The 16,519-nt window shown below is 37.9% G+C and overlaps 2 protein-coding genes across 2 annotated transcripts; one reads left to right on the top strand and one right to left on the bottom strand.

Moving 5' to 3' along the window:
• Positions 1 to 8,368: 8,368 nt before the first annotated feature.
• On the top strand, positions 8,369 to 8,796 carry LOC149645023 (uncharacterized). The gene is made up of 2 exons (XM_089850396.1): positions 8,369 to 8,569; positions 8,635 to 8,796. The coding sequence occupies exons 1-2, from the start codon at positions 8,369 to 8,371 to the stop codon at positions 8,794 to 8,796; spliced, it is 363 nt and encodes a 120-aa protein (XP_089706522.1).
• A 1,503-nt stretch (positions 8,797 to 10,299) lies between these two features.
• On the bottom strand, positions 10,300 to 10,984 carry LOC149645022 (uncharacterized). Its single transcript, XM_089850363.1, has 3 exons — positions 10,776 to 10,984; positions 10,487 to 10,643; positions 10,300 to 10,428 (listed from the first exon to the last, which is right to left on the bottom strand). The coding sequence occupies exons 1-3, from the start codon at positions 10,914 to 10,916 to the stop codon at positions 10,349 to 10,351; spliced, it is 378 nt and encodes a 125-aa protein (XP_089706489.1). The 5' UTR covers positions 10,917 to 10,984; the 3' UTR covers positions 10,300 to 10,348.
• Between the last annotated feature and the right edge of the window lie 5,535 nt (positions 10,985 to 16,519).

Raw genomic sequence — 16,519 nt, 5'->3', positions numbered from 1 at the left:
TCCAGTAAAGTTGTCTATCAATTCCACAAATATATAGAATTTATAATGCAGCACTTTTTATATTATATGCCCTATATTTATCAGGACCAGTCTGTTTTGATATCGAACAATCTTTGGCTTCTGCACCACGACCCTCGACCTCTGTTTCGACAACTTCACTTGCAACCACTTCTGTCGTTCCACAAGACGATGGAGATGGAGATGAAGGCGCAAGTTCCCAACCGAAGCCAAGTACTCCCGTAAATAACATGATTTGCATCTGTGGGCTTTGCCGACCCATGACAACTGAAGTAGTAAATGTGTGCTGTATGCACTTCAACTGCATTACAAGGGGCCCATTATTTTATTTCGAATGTTTATTGCCTGCACATCTTGTATTGACAATGCGACTGAGACAAGAAGGTGGAATTGTTAGAGGTATGGGGAATTTACTAAATTGTAATTATCGCCACGCCGCGTATCGCAATTTCACATTGTGGCAGTTTGGGTACCTTGGCGAAGGCCGAAGGCTAGTAATTCCTTCTTGTTGCGAACTAAGAATTCGCAAGGAATATCCGGAACCAAATGGGGTTTGCAGAGGATTCATCCCTGGCCAACTTCCAGGTTAAAAACTGAAATTATTGTTCACATTCGGTAGAATAAATGGAATAAACTGACACAATGATTTTAAGCGCGTTTTATTTTCACAATTGAAAAATGTGTATCACAATTGAATAATGTACGCCTATATCACAATTTTATAAAATTGCCCAATGGTTTTGAATAAATCTCGATTTGTGCAAATCAATAATTTGGTCTTTTGGTGGCATATCTTTCATACCCCTAGAACGATGTATATTTCTGGGGTCATCAGAATCTAAACCAATTTTTCCCAAGTGGCTTCCCTGCAATTATCAGGGTTTCTATCATGTTCGAAACATGAAGTGAGGGTTTATTACCTCAAAATCAACTCTTTTTTTGAAAAATGCTTCTTTCACATTATCAATGTAAGGATATTTTTTTTCGTATACTTTGGCTATTCTCATGTCTCTAGTTTTACGATTATACGAAAAACGATACCTAGGAAGGAAAATTAGATTGAAAATTACTCGCAATTATAAGATGTTACATTTTACTTACTGAGGTTTGTTACTCGTAGTTAGTGCTTGTTTCAATCCAACTTGCGCGTTATGGTCGATAGCTGCAACCATTAGTCTAGTCTTGTAACCTATCCAACTGTGTTTAACATTTGAAGTTAGTAAAATTGAACTGGCATTCCATCGCGTTTTATATAACAGCAGTGAAACATACGTAAAAGAATGCCGCTTTGGAACATAGCTTAAAATCAAGCTATTAAAATTTTCAACCCAGCCTGTATGCCTGAAAAATCACCAGTAATTATGTTATACCATAAGTGGATATGTTATTCTTAATGGCAAACAGTTTTATAGAAATCAGCATATTTACCTGAATTTTAGATAATATTTTAGTCTGCGCAAAAGGAATGGGTTTTTAAAAATGCCTTCAACTGCTTTAAAAGCTTCAGAGTTTGGTTCAATTCAAGGTTTATCGCGCTCCTCTTCGGGCAGTGGCATTTCGTGTGGGAAACAAAACCCAATTCCAAATAAATCAGTTTGCCATTCATGCTCATTTACAATATGTTTCAGGCAAGACAGCCATGACCACTGGGAATTTAAGGTTCAGTCACAAATTTGTAATGCTATAGGCAAAACTTTTTAAGTGCTCGTCAAAAATCATGGCTTACCACTAACTTCTCAATATTTCCTTCACACGTGAGTGAGCAATACCAAAAATGGTTTCTAATAGAAGGGGACCATTGTGCCAAAACTGCACAGCCTTTGCGGTTGGATTCCTATTTGTGGACAAATGTCTAGGGTACTAAAGTCGTTTCTACCTCATTCAAACCGATATTGTGCTATGCGGTCCCATCAAGCACTTAAACTATTTTCTCACTAACCTGAATTAACTTGGCATGAATATTTTTGCTTCCATGCCATGTATCCAGAGAAAAGTCCGCTTTGGGAAACACGCGATCCGCTTTATCTAAAACAATAAATATACCGTCATCTCCAAAAACCAGATATAGTACAGTCATTTTAGCCCAAAAATAGAGGGAACCCGCAACAAATTGAAACAAAGCTGAAAGTTTCAGATCTTATAGATTTTTGGGCGCTCTTTAACGTGGTGTGGTCTCCCACACTCTCCCATTGGAGGAATTTCCGCCATATTGGAAAATGGCGGACAAAATCGAGAAAACGTTTAATAACTCCGGTTCTACTTAACCGATTAACACGTAATTAGGCTTCAATTGTAGAGCGCCTTCAAACACATAATTCACCTCTAAAGATATTTTGTCCTACAACTAACCGGAAGTTCACAATCTGACTCTGAAGATTAGCCTCATATAAAAATGGGAATTTGAAGCATTTTATGGTTTCTATATTCAGAATACATATCCAAAATCGAGAAAAAGTTTAATAACTCTGGTTCTACTAACCCGATTAACAAGTTATTAGGCTTCAATTGAAGATTACTTTCAAACGCATAATTCATCCAAAAGATATGTTGTCCTACAACTAACCGGAAGTTCACAATCCAGCCCGGAAGGTAAGGCAAATCTAATTTTTGAGTATTTCGAAACGGTTTCAAGCGAAATAAATGCAAAGAGGGTTTTAAACCTAAAATATATTATTCCCACTATATTTTTACCTCATTATGTGACGATGACGTCACGGAGAGGTATTTTACTGGACGTGTGTGTGGGGCGTGTCTGTCTGTCTGTCTGTGTGTCGGTCACCGCGTCCGCAGTTGGCAAATCGGAGCAAACGTTTTGCTTCTACTCCCAACGTTAGGATCAAGAAGTGCGTGGCGATCGGCTAGGGTTACGAGAAACGTCTAGCCTCCCAATTGCAGGACTTCATGCAATTGCGGGTTTCTTATCATTTATTGTGAATCAATCGCCTTATATACCCTAAATTTCCAAAAATTGTTAAAGAGGCATACGCTAGAATTGAAACGTCAACAATAGCTATGTTTAAAATTATTTTAGGAAGTAAGTTTCTTAAAACGACTTCAGTAGAATTACGTTAAACTACTGACGACTAAAGTAATTAATATCAATTACATTTTCTTAATTATTTTCTTAATATTATTAATTGCGTCTCGTATCGGAGAGGTTTATTTTGGTTTACCATCTTGTATATTAGTATATTTATCAATATTGGTTAAGCTTAAGTTTAATCATAGTCCTCTACTTGAGGTTGAGCCTCAAAATCTCTATGTTCATTTGAACAAGATACTCCCTTGCATTGTCTACAAATTGATTATGCTGGAAGGTAAAGTAGTGTAAACTGGTAGAATTTCAGGTTTTAAAATCAATAAGTGTGTAAATAACATTTTCTTCCTAAGGTATTTGTGTGAATTCACTTTTTACACTTCACTCAACATAAACCCATCAGCTACGGCTTTTATCCATATTCCTCCGTTAAATTCGCCTAATTCAAGCCAACAATTGGCCAGAGGAATTTGCTCTGCTGTGAAAGCCATGTTAGCATAGTGACGTAGCATTAGTGTCGTAGCCATTATCCCCTCTGAAATAGCTCTATAGCTTTGCGCGTGCTTACAACTGATATTTATTTCAGCACGCGCATTCTTAGGATTAGGCTTAGCTAGTTTTTTTGAGTAAAATAATTTTACTGTTGCTGCTACCATGTAAGTTCAATCTCTTTTTAAATCAGTGTTTACTGTTATTGTCCAGTTTTGGCCACTTCATGACAAGCTCCAGTGACAAACTTATGTTGAACATATCTTATGAACTTATGAGTTATCCATGCTCGGTCGAGCCAATTCCATTCTCTATAGCCTCGCTGCCTCGGCTATCGCACCCTAATTTTTCCAATTTTTGCACCGCCTAAAATTTAAAGGGATAGTGCAGCCTCAGTTTATACCATTCAGGGAGCGCACCGGTCCTATAATTCCTATATTTTTGAAGCAGTCCTATATTATCCTATAATTTCATGAAAGGTCCTATAATATCCTATATTTTTGACTAAGTCGAAGTTTTCGTATAGTTTAGCATCAAATTTGTCAAAATTTAGCTGTTTTTATCGAGATGACATTTGAATAGACACCGAAATTGCGGAGCTCGCTTAGAATTTTTTAAATATTATATTATATTTTAATTAAGTTCTTCTGAGTTTTCAAAGTAAAATCCAATTTGTTATTTTTTATTTTTTGCGATTTTTCTACATAGTTTAAGCCCCAAAATTGTATTATATATGAGCATTTTTAGTCCTATATTTTCCTATAAAAACACATTTTTTCTCCTATAAAATCCTATAATTCCGGAAAAATTCCTATTTTTCCTATAAGGAATTTAAATTTAAGAGTGGGCTCCCTGGGTAAACCAAACGTATCCGATATGGTCTAGTGGCTAGGATGTCTGACTCTCACCCAGAAGGCCCGAGTTCAATTCCCGGTATCAGCGGTCAGATTTCTATACATTTTATTAATCAACGATACTACGAGCTCAATTGTGATAAACCAAACAGATCCGATATGGTCTAGTGGCTAGGATATCTGGCATTCAGCCAGAAGGCCCGGGTTCAATTCCCGATATCGGAGGTCAGTTTTCTAAAAACCATTATTATGAAACGATACAAGAAGCTCAATTGTGAAAACCCAAGCAGATCCGATATGGTCTAGTGGCTAGGGTATCTTGCTTTCACCAAGAAGGTCCGGGTTAATTGCCTGGTATCAGAGGTCAGTTTTCTTTAAATTTTATTGATCAACGATACTAGGAGCTCAATTGTGATAAACCAAACAGATCCGATATGGTCTAGTGGCTAGGATATCTGGCTTTTGCCCCGGAAGGCCCGGGGTCAATTCCCGGTTTCGGAGGTCAGTTTTCTATAAATTTAAATAATGAAAGATAGTATTAGCTCAATTGTGATAAATCAAACAGATCCGATATGGTCTTGTGGCCAGGATATCTTGCTTTCACCTAGAAGGCCCGGGTTCAATTCCCGATATCGGAGGTCGTACCAGGAGCTCAATTGTGATAAATCAAACAGATACAAAATGTTTTAGTGGCTAGAATATTTGGCTCTCACCCAGAAGGCCCGGGTTCAATTCCTGGTATCGGAGGTCAGTTTTCTATAGATTTTATTAGTCAACGATACCAGGAGCTCACTTGTGATAAACCAAACAGATCCGATATGGTCTAGTGGCTAGAATATCTTGCTTTCACCCAGAAGGTCCGGGTTTATTGCCTGGTATCAGAGGTTAGTTTTCTTTAAATTTTATTGATCAGCGATGCTAGGAGCATAATTGTGAAAGGCCAATTGGATACGATATGGTCTAGTGGCTAGGATATCTGGCTTTCACCCACTAGACCCGGGCTCAATTCCCGGTATCGGAGGTCAGTTTTCTAAAAAACTTTATTAATCAACGATACTAGGAGCTCAATTGTGATAAACCAAACAGATCCGATATGGTCTAGAGGATAGGAAGTCTGGCTCTCACCCAGAAGGCCCGGGTCCAATTCCCTGTATCGGAGGTCAGTTTTCTATAAATTTTATTAATCAACGATACTAGGAAATCAATTGTGATAAACCAATTGGATACGGTATGATCTAGTGACTAGGATATCTGGCTTTCACCCAGAAGGCTTGGGTTCAATTCCCGGTATCGGAGGTCAGTTTTCTAAAAACTTTATTAAGAAACGATACTAGGAGCTCAATTGTGAAAACCCAAGCAGATCCGATATGGTCTATTGGATAGGAAATCTGGCTCTCACCCAGAAGGCCCGGGTTCAGTTCCCGGCATCGGAGGCCAGTTTTCTATAAATTTTATTAATCAACGATACTAGGAGCTCAACTGTGATAAACCAAACACATCCGATATGGTCTAGTGGCTAGAATATCTGGCATTCAGCCAGAAGGCCCGGGTTCAATTCCCGGTATCGGAGGTCAGTTTTCTAAAAACTTTATTAAGAAACGATACTAGGAGCTCAATTGTGAAAATCCAAGCAGATCCGATATGGTCTATTGGATAGGAAATCTGGCTCTCACCCAGAAGGCCCGGGTTCAGTTCCCGGCATCGGAGGCCAGTTTTCTATAAATTTTATTAATCAACGATACTAGGAGCTCAATTGTGATAAACCAAACAGATTCGATATGATCTAGTGGCTAGGATATCTGGCATTCAGCCAGAAGGCCCGGGTTCAATTCCGGGTATCGGAGGTCAGTTTTCTATAAATTTTATTAATCAACGATACTAGGAGGCTAATAGTGAAAACCCAAGCAGATCCGATATGGTCTAGTGGCTAGGATAACTGGCTTTCACCCAGTAGATCCGTGTTCATTTCCCGGTATCGAAGGTCAGTTTTCTAAATTATTTGTTAATCAACGATACTAGGAGCTCAATTGTGAAAAACTGACAGGATCCGATAATGTCTAGTGGATAGGATATCTGGCTCTCACCCAGAAGGCCCGTGTTCAATTCCGGGTATCGGAGGTCAGTTTTCTATAAATTTTATTAATCAACGATACTAGGAGCTTAATTGTGAAAAACTGAACGGATCTGATATGGTCTTGTGGATAGGATATCGTGCTTTCACCCAGAAGGCCCGGGTTCAATTCCCGGTATCGGAGGTCAGTTTTCTAAAAACTTTATAAGTCAACGATCCTTTCGAGGAGAAACTTGATAATTATACCAGTGAAGCATCAGAATGGCCAAGGGTTCAGTTCTCAGATATTTTTATGTATCTGTTACAATGAGCAAATAGCATTTTTTGACGTAGCCATTACCCCCTCTGAAGTAGCTCTATAGCTTTGCGCGTGCTTACAACTGATATTTATTTCAGCACGCGCATTCTTAGGATTAGGCTTAGGTAGTTTTTTTTCGTAAAATAATTTTTCTGTTCCTGCTACCATGTAAGTTCAATCTCTATTTAAATCAGTGTTTACTGTTATTGTCCAGTTTTGGCCACTTCATGACAAGCTCCAGATACAAACTTTTGGTGAACATATCTTATGAACTTATGAGTTATCCATGCTCGGTCTAGCCAATTCCATTCTCTACCCTCGGCTATGGCACCCTAATTTTTCCAATTTTTCCACCGCCTAAAATTTAAAGGGATAGTGCAGTCTCAGTTTATACATAGTTTACAGACTAGGACGATTCATACCATTTACACGGGAGGCCAGGCTTAAGGTGTTACGCAAGGAGGCCTTACTCACTGAATGAGTCTAAAACCAGGCCTCCTAATGTAAATGGTATGAATCCTCCTAGCCTGTAAGCAATACAGGATGAAATTTCTCATAGTCTTACCCTTAAGTAAAACAAAGGTTAATACCAAAATAATAAATGTCTTTATTTCAAAATCTAATAATAATAATAATAATCTAAGCTTGGTCTAGGAAGGGATGTCCACACTAAGTCAACTCGCGACTTATTTACAGGTGGGCCCCTTTACAATGCATAGAGGGGTGGTGGCTAGCCCCTATGCCACAGCTAACCTACAGCGCCCTATACTAACTATTACCGTTAACAACAATCTAGTCAACAACATGGATAGACTGATATCTATCTCGGATAATTGTAATATTACTATGAACGTATATTACGAAGGAGCTTACGAAGGACCTGAAATGGGCCACGGAGAAAGACTTTATGAAGGGCGACGCCCAGTTGTTCGAGCCCCCCCCCATGATAATATCAACCGTCCACAAGACCAGGTTGAAGAGGACCAAGATCCGCCTCTAGAACCAGAAGAAATGGACCAGGAGAATTTTAGGGAACAACCCGCCGCACAGCCGCAAATACGGCGGCCTGTTGGCCGACCTAGAGGTGGTCGGCAAAATTTGCCAAGAAATATAGGACAAGTGAATCGCAACCAACATCCTCAAGACGCCCATCTTAGGCCATTAAATCCACAAAAATTATAAGTAACAATTGAATATTTTATTGTTAACTATGAAAATATGTTTAAATAGTGTTTATATGTTATGTTGTGTTAATACTATTATTGCTTTACCGAGTTAATGGTGAAGAAGTTGCTATTTTTACGGTAAACCTAAGTTAAATAATCTCATGTGATGACATTTTCCACTCTCACATATAATAGGCTTTTTGGTTATAATTACTAAATGACATTACATTAAATAGTAGTTAACTATCCAATTCTTAGTTTATCCACATAGTCTGCATTTGTAATTAATAAAGTGGTTTCTTAACTAATTCAAATAGGCTGACAAAGAAGTCGAAAATATAAATGTCATAATGCTGCATGAAAATAAAATTTTCATGAATTTTGAATATATCTTATAAATTCATGGAATACTTTCTTCTACATTTAAAGATGAGAATGGCTTCACTTGCGATAAACGTATCGGAAAAACAACGTCTAGTTATACTAGACCATTTTGAGGCTCACCCTGAATTAGTTTCTGCGAGGTTATCTGCGGAATACACAAAATTCGCGCAAGATAGATCGTGGGCTCAATTGGCAGAGATGTTAAATCCGGATGCACTTGGTGCAGTGAAAGACGTGAAAAAATGGAAGAAGGTTGGTACACCTTTGACGTGGTTTTGTGTTAAGTACAGTCATTTGACTATTGTTTATTGCTTCAGTCATGGGCTGATTGGAAATCGGACACCAAAGGGAAGGCAGCTGCAATTAAGAATTCAGCCTGTGGGACCGGTGGTGGGAAGAAAAGCCCCGTAGAATTAACCGAGATTGAAAAACGTCTTCTAAGCATAATTGGTGAAATGTGCGTTGAGGATAACGCTTAGGTAATGGAATTTGGGTTCGGTAATCAAGCTGCCCAAGAAGTAAGATTTAATAATTATCTTTAAATGTTTACGCGAGGAGCAAATCAGTCGCTTAACGGTGTGTACACGGATTAAATCACACTTCTTTTATATTAATATTCATTTGGCCATAATCTTAACAAAGAGCAGTTGTTAAAAACGGATAATTGAATTATAATGTGCCTTCTAACTTGCCAATCTTATAATAATTTATTAAATGTAAATTATCCCGATTAGGAACTAAAATCTCATTCGCATGCGGAAAAAACCATTCCCAAATTGCTGACGACAGTTTGTCGAAAATCGTCCTTTAAATTGAAAGCCAGTGAATGGCTGTTGGATTTGATCACCTGCCGTTGGTGGCTTCTAATATGTGGGATTTGATCACCTGCCATTGGTGGCTTGTAATATCTGGGATTTGATCACAAGCTGTTGGTGGCTTCTAACATCTGGGATTTTATCACCTGCCGTTGGTGGCTTCTAATAGCTGGGATTTGATCACCAGCCGTTGGTGGCTTCTAATAGCTGGGATTTGATCACCTGCCGTTGGTGGCTTCTAATAGGTGGGATTTTATCACCTGCCGTTGGTGGTTTTGGTGGCTTCTAATAGCTGGGATTTGAAACCTTTCGTTGGGGGCTGTGAATATCTGGGATTTGAGCCCCGCCGTTGGGGGCTGCTAATATCTTAGATTTGAACCCCGCCGTTGGGGGCTGCTAATATCTTAGATTTGAACCCCGCCGTTGGGGGCTGCCAATACCTTAGATTTGAACCCCGCCGTTGGGGGCTGCCAATATCTTAGATTTGAACCCCGCCGTTGGGGGCTGCTAATATTTTGGATATGAATATAGGAATATCTGGGATTTGATACCTGCCGTTGGGGCTTCATATATCTTGGATATTATCACCCGTTGTTGGGGGCTTCTAATATCTGGGATTTGATACCTGCCGTTGGGGGCTTCTAATATCTGGGATTTGATCACGTGCCGTTGGGGGCTTCGAATATCTGTGATTTGGAACCTGCTTTTGGGGGCTGCTAATAACTTAGAATAGAAACCTGCCGTTGGGGGGTGCTACCCAGGTAGCAAATACACGTGTAAAACACGTTTTTTTCACAGATAGAAACACGTGAGTGGGCACGTGTTTATTAAGGTGACTAGACCCAATCGTAACACGTGTATGTCACGTTAAATAATAGTGTTGTTTATATTTTAGACACGTGCTTAAACGTGGTTTTTCCATTCAAAGAAACAACATTTACACGTTTAGATAACGTTATATATTCGTGTCAATTATTCAGTACCCCTCTACCGCCGCCCCCCCAAATGCATTCTAGACACATTTAATATAGGCTTATTCCAACAATGTAGAATAATTGTAGAAAAAACCATTTTTTTTTAAATTTTAAGTTTATTTTTTCTCAGTGAAAATGGTTTAATTGCATACAAATGTTTTGTAGTTGTAGGTAGCGCGTCAGCTAAGACTTCACGGGTCAGTCAAACCCACTCCCTTGCTCTTCAACATTCTTTTCTTTGCTTATTTTAGCCACTCCTTTATTATATATTCCACCTCTGCCTCTTCAACCTTTTTGAAGCTATTATTGGCTCTTACAGCGCCTAATTGATAGAAATTATATTAGAATGCGACTTTGATATTATGACCACAAGAACTTACATATAACAGCATCTTTGGCAGTTAGTACATGGAAAGGTTTTTTATCCTTACCCTTCCAATTAAATTGTTCTGCTAAACAATCATGCATGAGTTTTCCCAAAACTCTACGCGTAGCATCACCGACGTCTCGTCCGCCCAAACCTCCAAGATACGAGATCTAGAAATTTAAACAAAACATAAATGATGCATTTCTGTTAGTTGAAGTGTGTATCAAGAGTAAGCCTCGTGGGACTTGGCACACTAATTATAAGTCTCGTTCTTGGCAAAATTTCTTATTTTAATATTTTACCAATTTGAGCTGATTATCTTTATCTTTAATAAATATCTCCAAGTTTTCCAATGATTCAATGGATTTGCATGGCAAGTTTAGATTATCAACGTCTAATTTAGAGCTCTTTGGTTCCTTTTCAACGAGAAGCTTGTTAATCATTCTTCCGTTGCAATTAAGTTTGTGTTTAATCAACTCAAGTTCTCTGAATATTTTCTCAATTACTTTATCAGACACTGAAAAAATAAAATTACTGAAATTTCCGCCTAGTTACCATTATTAAAGATTAAAATATAGTTAAATTTACTCGGGTTTTTGTTTTGGGATGAGGTTAGACCACTATTATAAGCATTAACAGTCTTACAAAAATTATTTCTATTATCAGAGTTTAGACTAGATGTCGATGAGCCTGGAGATCCTAGGTTAAACATTTAGTTTTAAATTATTGATGAGTAAAATTAGAATTCAATTCTATTCAACAACTCCAAATTGCATACCCTTTTTTCTACTAAAGTTAGGACTAGATATTATTACGTCATTTCTATCGTTAGACATTTGCGTAGAATTGCGGTTTTCAGATGAAGGAAAGGAAACTCTATCTTCCTGACTAAAGAGTGACGGTGACGATGAAGTCTTTGCTGCGTTAGCTGGGTCATCTGTTCCTAATATAATTTGAAATAGGTCATTTTTTTCTAATTCAAAACCAAACTGGCCATTAATGGGATAGTATACATACGAGTTGCATGCAATGAGGATTCGGGGCTATCAAACAAATTCTCATCCAATCCTTTTCTTTCGTTCAAGCTTCGAGAAACAGGGCAATTGCTTTTAGGCAGATTTTCCGTAACTGTGAAGAACGATTTGATTAATTTGATGTTAAATAGAATTGTTCAAACATTAACCAGGGCATTACAAGTTTCTGATGGGAATTGTGGAGCTTTAGGAGATGGACTGGGCCTTTAGAGTTTGAAATTATTGATTCTAGAATTAGTACAGCAACGCATTTAGAATATTAATTAACAATATAGCTTAATTTTTTAAAACATACCACCTTCGCTGCTATCGTCATCGTTGATTATTTTATCTTTCAGACCTCTATTAACTCCTCTTTTGCGTTTTCTGTTTAAGACTCTATCTCTTATTTCACTATCAGTGACATCAGTGGCCACATCCGATATATTTATTCACTTTCCTATGCCTTTTTCTCCGCTAATTTATAGTTGTCTAATAAAAGAAAACAAAATATAAAACTTGACTTCACTTCAGCAATCTCTGTAAACATACCTGTTGTATAGAATATTCTACTAACTCCATACTTCTTCCACGATGCGGTTGGCTTATCAGAGTTTATAATAGCTTTGATTATCCTGTCATTAGAGCGATATGGGGGCCAAAAACAGTTTTTTCTTGACCCATCCATCCAAACTTTATTAAAAACTGCACATTCTGTTTCCCCATTGGATGTTTGCTCGGAAAACTCAACAACCATAAACATAGTAAAGTCAAATGAGTGACTCTTACCCTGAAATAAAGAATATTATAGTAAGTTTCATTTTTGAACACAATTAAAGGCTTGGAAATTTCTCAATAAAACAGGCAATTAAAAACACACTCGCAAACGTCTGTCATGCAAACAGTTGTAATTAGTTAACACTACTAGTTGTGGACATATTCAAACGTTCTATACTCGAGCATCACAACGCTTATCTTAAACTCAGATGCAAAATAGATTATAGAGGTTTTACTGACCTGAACAGTCAGTTTTTGTGCAGTAGTGGAACTGATACGCCAGAAATATTTGATTCTGACATAAAGTAGCATTTATTGTTGAATAGATTTGCTGACCAGGCTTTTAGATTTGACAGTTTTGATACTTTCTAAATGCCAAAATTTGAAGAAGCACAGGGATACGTATAGGCATCATTAACTTCTTTGTAATATTTTCCAATGAAATAGATAGCTTCATTGGCTTTCACTATGTTGTGAATTTGAATCACTTTTCCACACTTCAATTTACAACAGTTGTCACCAGATTTAATTGTTAAAGTAAAACCATTTATAAGTAAAACCATTTATAAGTAATTTCTTATACTGAACACCGTCACAGTCCTGGAGTGTTGGTCCATCATTGTGCTCGTATTTAGCTATAATATGGTTTGGATCTAATATTTCCTCTTTTCTTTCACTGTCCTGAAGCTCTGCAAGTCTGTTTATAATTTGCTGTAATGGTTTGCTAGGGCTTCGAACTAGTTTCTTAAGTTTTCCGAGATAGGACTCAAACGCAAAAGCCGAAAATTTATCAAGTCCACCGTAGAGTCGGACGTGCTCAGAAATATGAAGGAGATTATGAATGTTATAAACGTAGATACCCTTCCCATACAACTGCTTAGCGCTACTGACAAATAATTCGAGGAGTGTTTCGGCGTAGTTGATTTTTTCTTCTCCTGGGCTCTCTTTACACAATAAATACATTGCAGAGTGCAACAACTGAAAGTGGTCTACTAAATTGTCTGGCAAAATCCCCCGAAAAATATAAAACCCTGTATACAAAAGAAACTGCCTAAACTCAGTAGCCTTCCATCTGTCTATTTCGCTTAAACTTCTAGGTTTGCGTGAAAATTATACGGGAGTTTCACAAGAGATTTTCAATAATTTGGCTTAAAGTTGATCAATAGTAAAAGACTTTTGTTTCACCATGGATTTGGGCTTCATTAAGCTCATAATTATTCGGCGTGTGCATCCCAAACAAACTAAGTGCATGTAATCTATAGGAAACCCTGATATCATATTAATTGGCAGGTCTAATAAGGGAGTATTTGTATCTTCTGCGTGGTGCTGTTTTTGAGATTTTGTTCTAAAACTATTGTCAGTTCTAAGACGAGACTTCAGTTCGTTAAATATTACTTTATCCTGGTAACCCCCTTTCTGCTCGCAGTAGTCACATCCATAATAACCATTGTTTTTTTACTCATTTTAAATAAGCTTTAGCTGGAGCATCGCACACAAAGGGGCCTAGCTTGATATGATACAAAATGTGTTTCCATGTTAAACCCTCATTTGAACGATTTAAAGATTCGGTTATAAACTTATCTAGGTATATTTTTAAAGGTTTCGGCTTCCCAGTGCCATAAAACAATCCCACTACGAATGGTTTTGTGTCTACAGTTTCCAAGCAACGAGCAGGAATGGGCTAAAACTGACTATTAGAACTTTTAAATATTGACAAAGTTAGAGAGACAGTTTGGTTTTGCATCCAAGATTTTGCATCCAAGACTTAAGTTTCCCCAGTAACCCATACGCTATTCCGATATGAAAATATTCTCCATTTTCTAGAGTATCAAGCTTAATAGCTATCTGGCTTTTTAAATTTAGTACAGTTCTGCAATCCATTGGCAGAGAAGTGTGAAACGGTTTCAAGATTTTCAGTAACCCATTGAATGCTGCATGGCTTATACCAAACTCTAAACTCCAACCTTTCAACGCGTCTCTTAAACTATCATCATTTTCAATCGAGCTAGAACTCCATAAATATTCGTCGCCGTCCGACTCATAACTAGAAAAGTATTCGTGTCTCGAGACTGTTTTGAAGCTTGATTCAGAATCGTATGAGGTGTCGTCAGAGCAATTGTTATTCTCAGTTTCATAATAATTGTGTTCAGAATGTGGATTTTGACGTTGTTCTTCATGGTTGTTAATTCCATTCAATTTCACATTGTTCTGAACATCAGCCATGCGATATCGTACAGCGGCCGTCAAATATTGCTACCTTATTTATCCTGTAAGGTTTCTTATAAACCCTAGCTCGACATCCCCCCACAGTTGGAAAAAAAAACCCAAAAAAAGTTTTTTTTCAACAATATTGCTAATTTGCATTTTTTACCCTAAAAAAGACGCGTACTTGGCTATTAATCATAGGCCTGATTCAAAATATGATAAACTAGGTTTATTACTATAATATAAAAATAAAATCGACTTTGTTTAAACACGTGTAGAATTGATGTAACACGTGTCCTACACCAAAAACACGACAAATCTACCATATTTACACGTGTGATTGCTACCTGGGAATGGTATAAATTTCGCAAATGCAAAATTTGTACGGGAAACCCGGTATCATCCACTGTGTTTGGGATAAATGGTATGTTTCCAAATCTATGAAGAGTTACTAGGCCAGCGTTTTCGTGTGGAAACAGGGTTTTTAACAATCCTTGGGCGGCATCTATAGTATCAATAGACACATACGCCCCTATCTTTAGAAGTTGTTCCGAATAGTATGTGCTCAGTTCGAAAGGTTTCGAAATCCAAGGCTCTCCCGCTTCGCAATACCTGTTAACGACGACATCTCTGTCATCCTGGTTTATACTAAACTCATTTAGAGACTTTCTATTTTTCGGATCTTTCGCCGGAGTTTGACTTTCGTAAATAACTCTATCGGTCTGCCGTTTAAATTTTTTCGTTCCAATTCAACAGTAGTTTTGAAAATTCCTTTTGGTCTACCACGAGGCTTCAATATAAGGGGCAATTTTAGAGTGCTCACCTATGTCGTACTTGGATTTCTCTTCAGATTCACTTACAATATTTAATTTTTGCGCAGAATTTATTTTCTCTACTGAGCTTTCATCCGTTTCATTAATCTTGAATTCACCCATTCATAATATTCAGACCCCACGGAATAGTCCTATCGTTTTCGATGCCAACGTCATCGAGTTCACTGAATTTGTCGTCATCTTTCGAGTGTTTCACGTCGTCTTCCGAGCGTTCCACGTCGTCTTCCGAGCGTTCCACGTCGTCTTCCGAGCGTTCCACGTCGTCTTCCGAGCGTTCCACGTCGTCTTCCGAGTGTTCCACGTCGTCTTCCGAGGGTTCCACGTGGTCTTCCGAGCGTTTGTAAACATATTCTGCAGGTTCTTCCTTGTCTCGCTTCTTCGTTCCTTGAGAATTTGCATTTACTGACTTATTTTCTTGAGCTATACTCTCGTCTTGAATGAGTTTCTTAAGTGAGACATTGTCCAACAGCGGGGAGTTGACGGCATGTTTGACTAAGTTTTCTCCAAGCTAGTGTGTGTGGGTTTTATTGGATTGTTTTTAAAAAAAAAGAGTCATTTTAGGTATTTTTTTAAGGGCAAGATACTTCTTTTTAGCTCTTATTAAAGTTTTGGGACACTCCCCGACCCCTAGCCCCGGTTCCAATATAAAATCGTCTGCTAGTTTAACTGCTAAACTTTTTTTATGAAATCTGTGTGCACGAGCCTAAGAGTAGCGCGGCTCCAGTGGATCCCTTAGAAGGGGACTTTCCTTCTAAAATCCTGGTTTGGCATGACAAAGGCTAGTGGGCGGGATATATACATGCACGTATAAATCCCGCCCACAAGTGAATCTAGCTTTACCAAGCCAAAACTGGAGTTCGTTAGGAAAGCCAACTTATAGGGTATCCACTGGAACCACGCTATGCTTTAAAATACTGGTAAAATATTGTAAGCTGTAACTGGACAGTAACTGGTAACATAACTATTAGTTTTATCGTTTATAATAAATAATCTTTAGTTATCGCTTCATATATTTTTGCCTTGTTTCTGGTTGATTTTAATTATTTTTATGGCACAAAATTGATTTTTCCTCATTTATAATTAAGCCGGATATTTTAGGTGGATTTTTTAAGTGGATTAATCCGGATTAAACCGGGTGGTTTAAACCGGACTGGATAGGTAGTTGCCAACCCTGGGTAGTCTGGTTACGTATGACTTTATATGGGCAAATTTCTCATG

Source organism: Phalangium opilio, unplaced genomic scaffold (genome assembly GCF_054372755.1).
Source record: "Phalangium opilio isolate 3A_F unplaced genomic scaffold, DU_Popi_V2 ptg000090l_1, whole genome shotgun sequence".
Taxonomy (NCBI): domain Eukaryota; kingdom Metazoa; phylum Arthropoda; class Arachnida; order Opiliones; family Phalangiidae; genus Phalangium; species Phalangium opilio.
The sequence above is the reverse complement of the archived record's forward strand: the minus strand, read 5'-3'. Positions and strand labels throughout refer to the sequence as shown.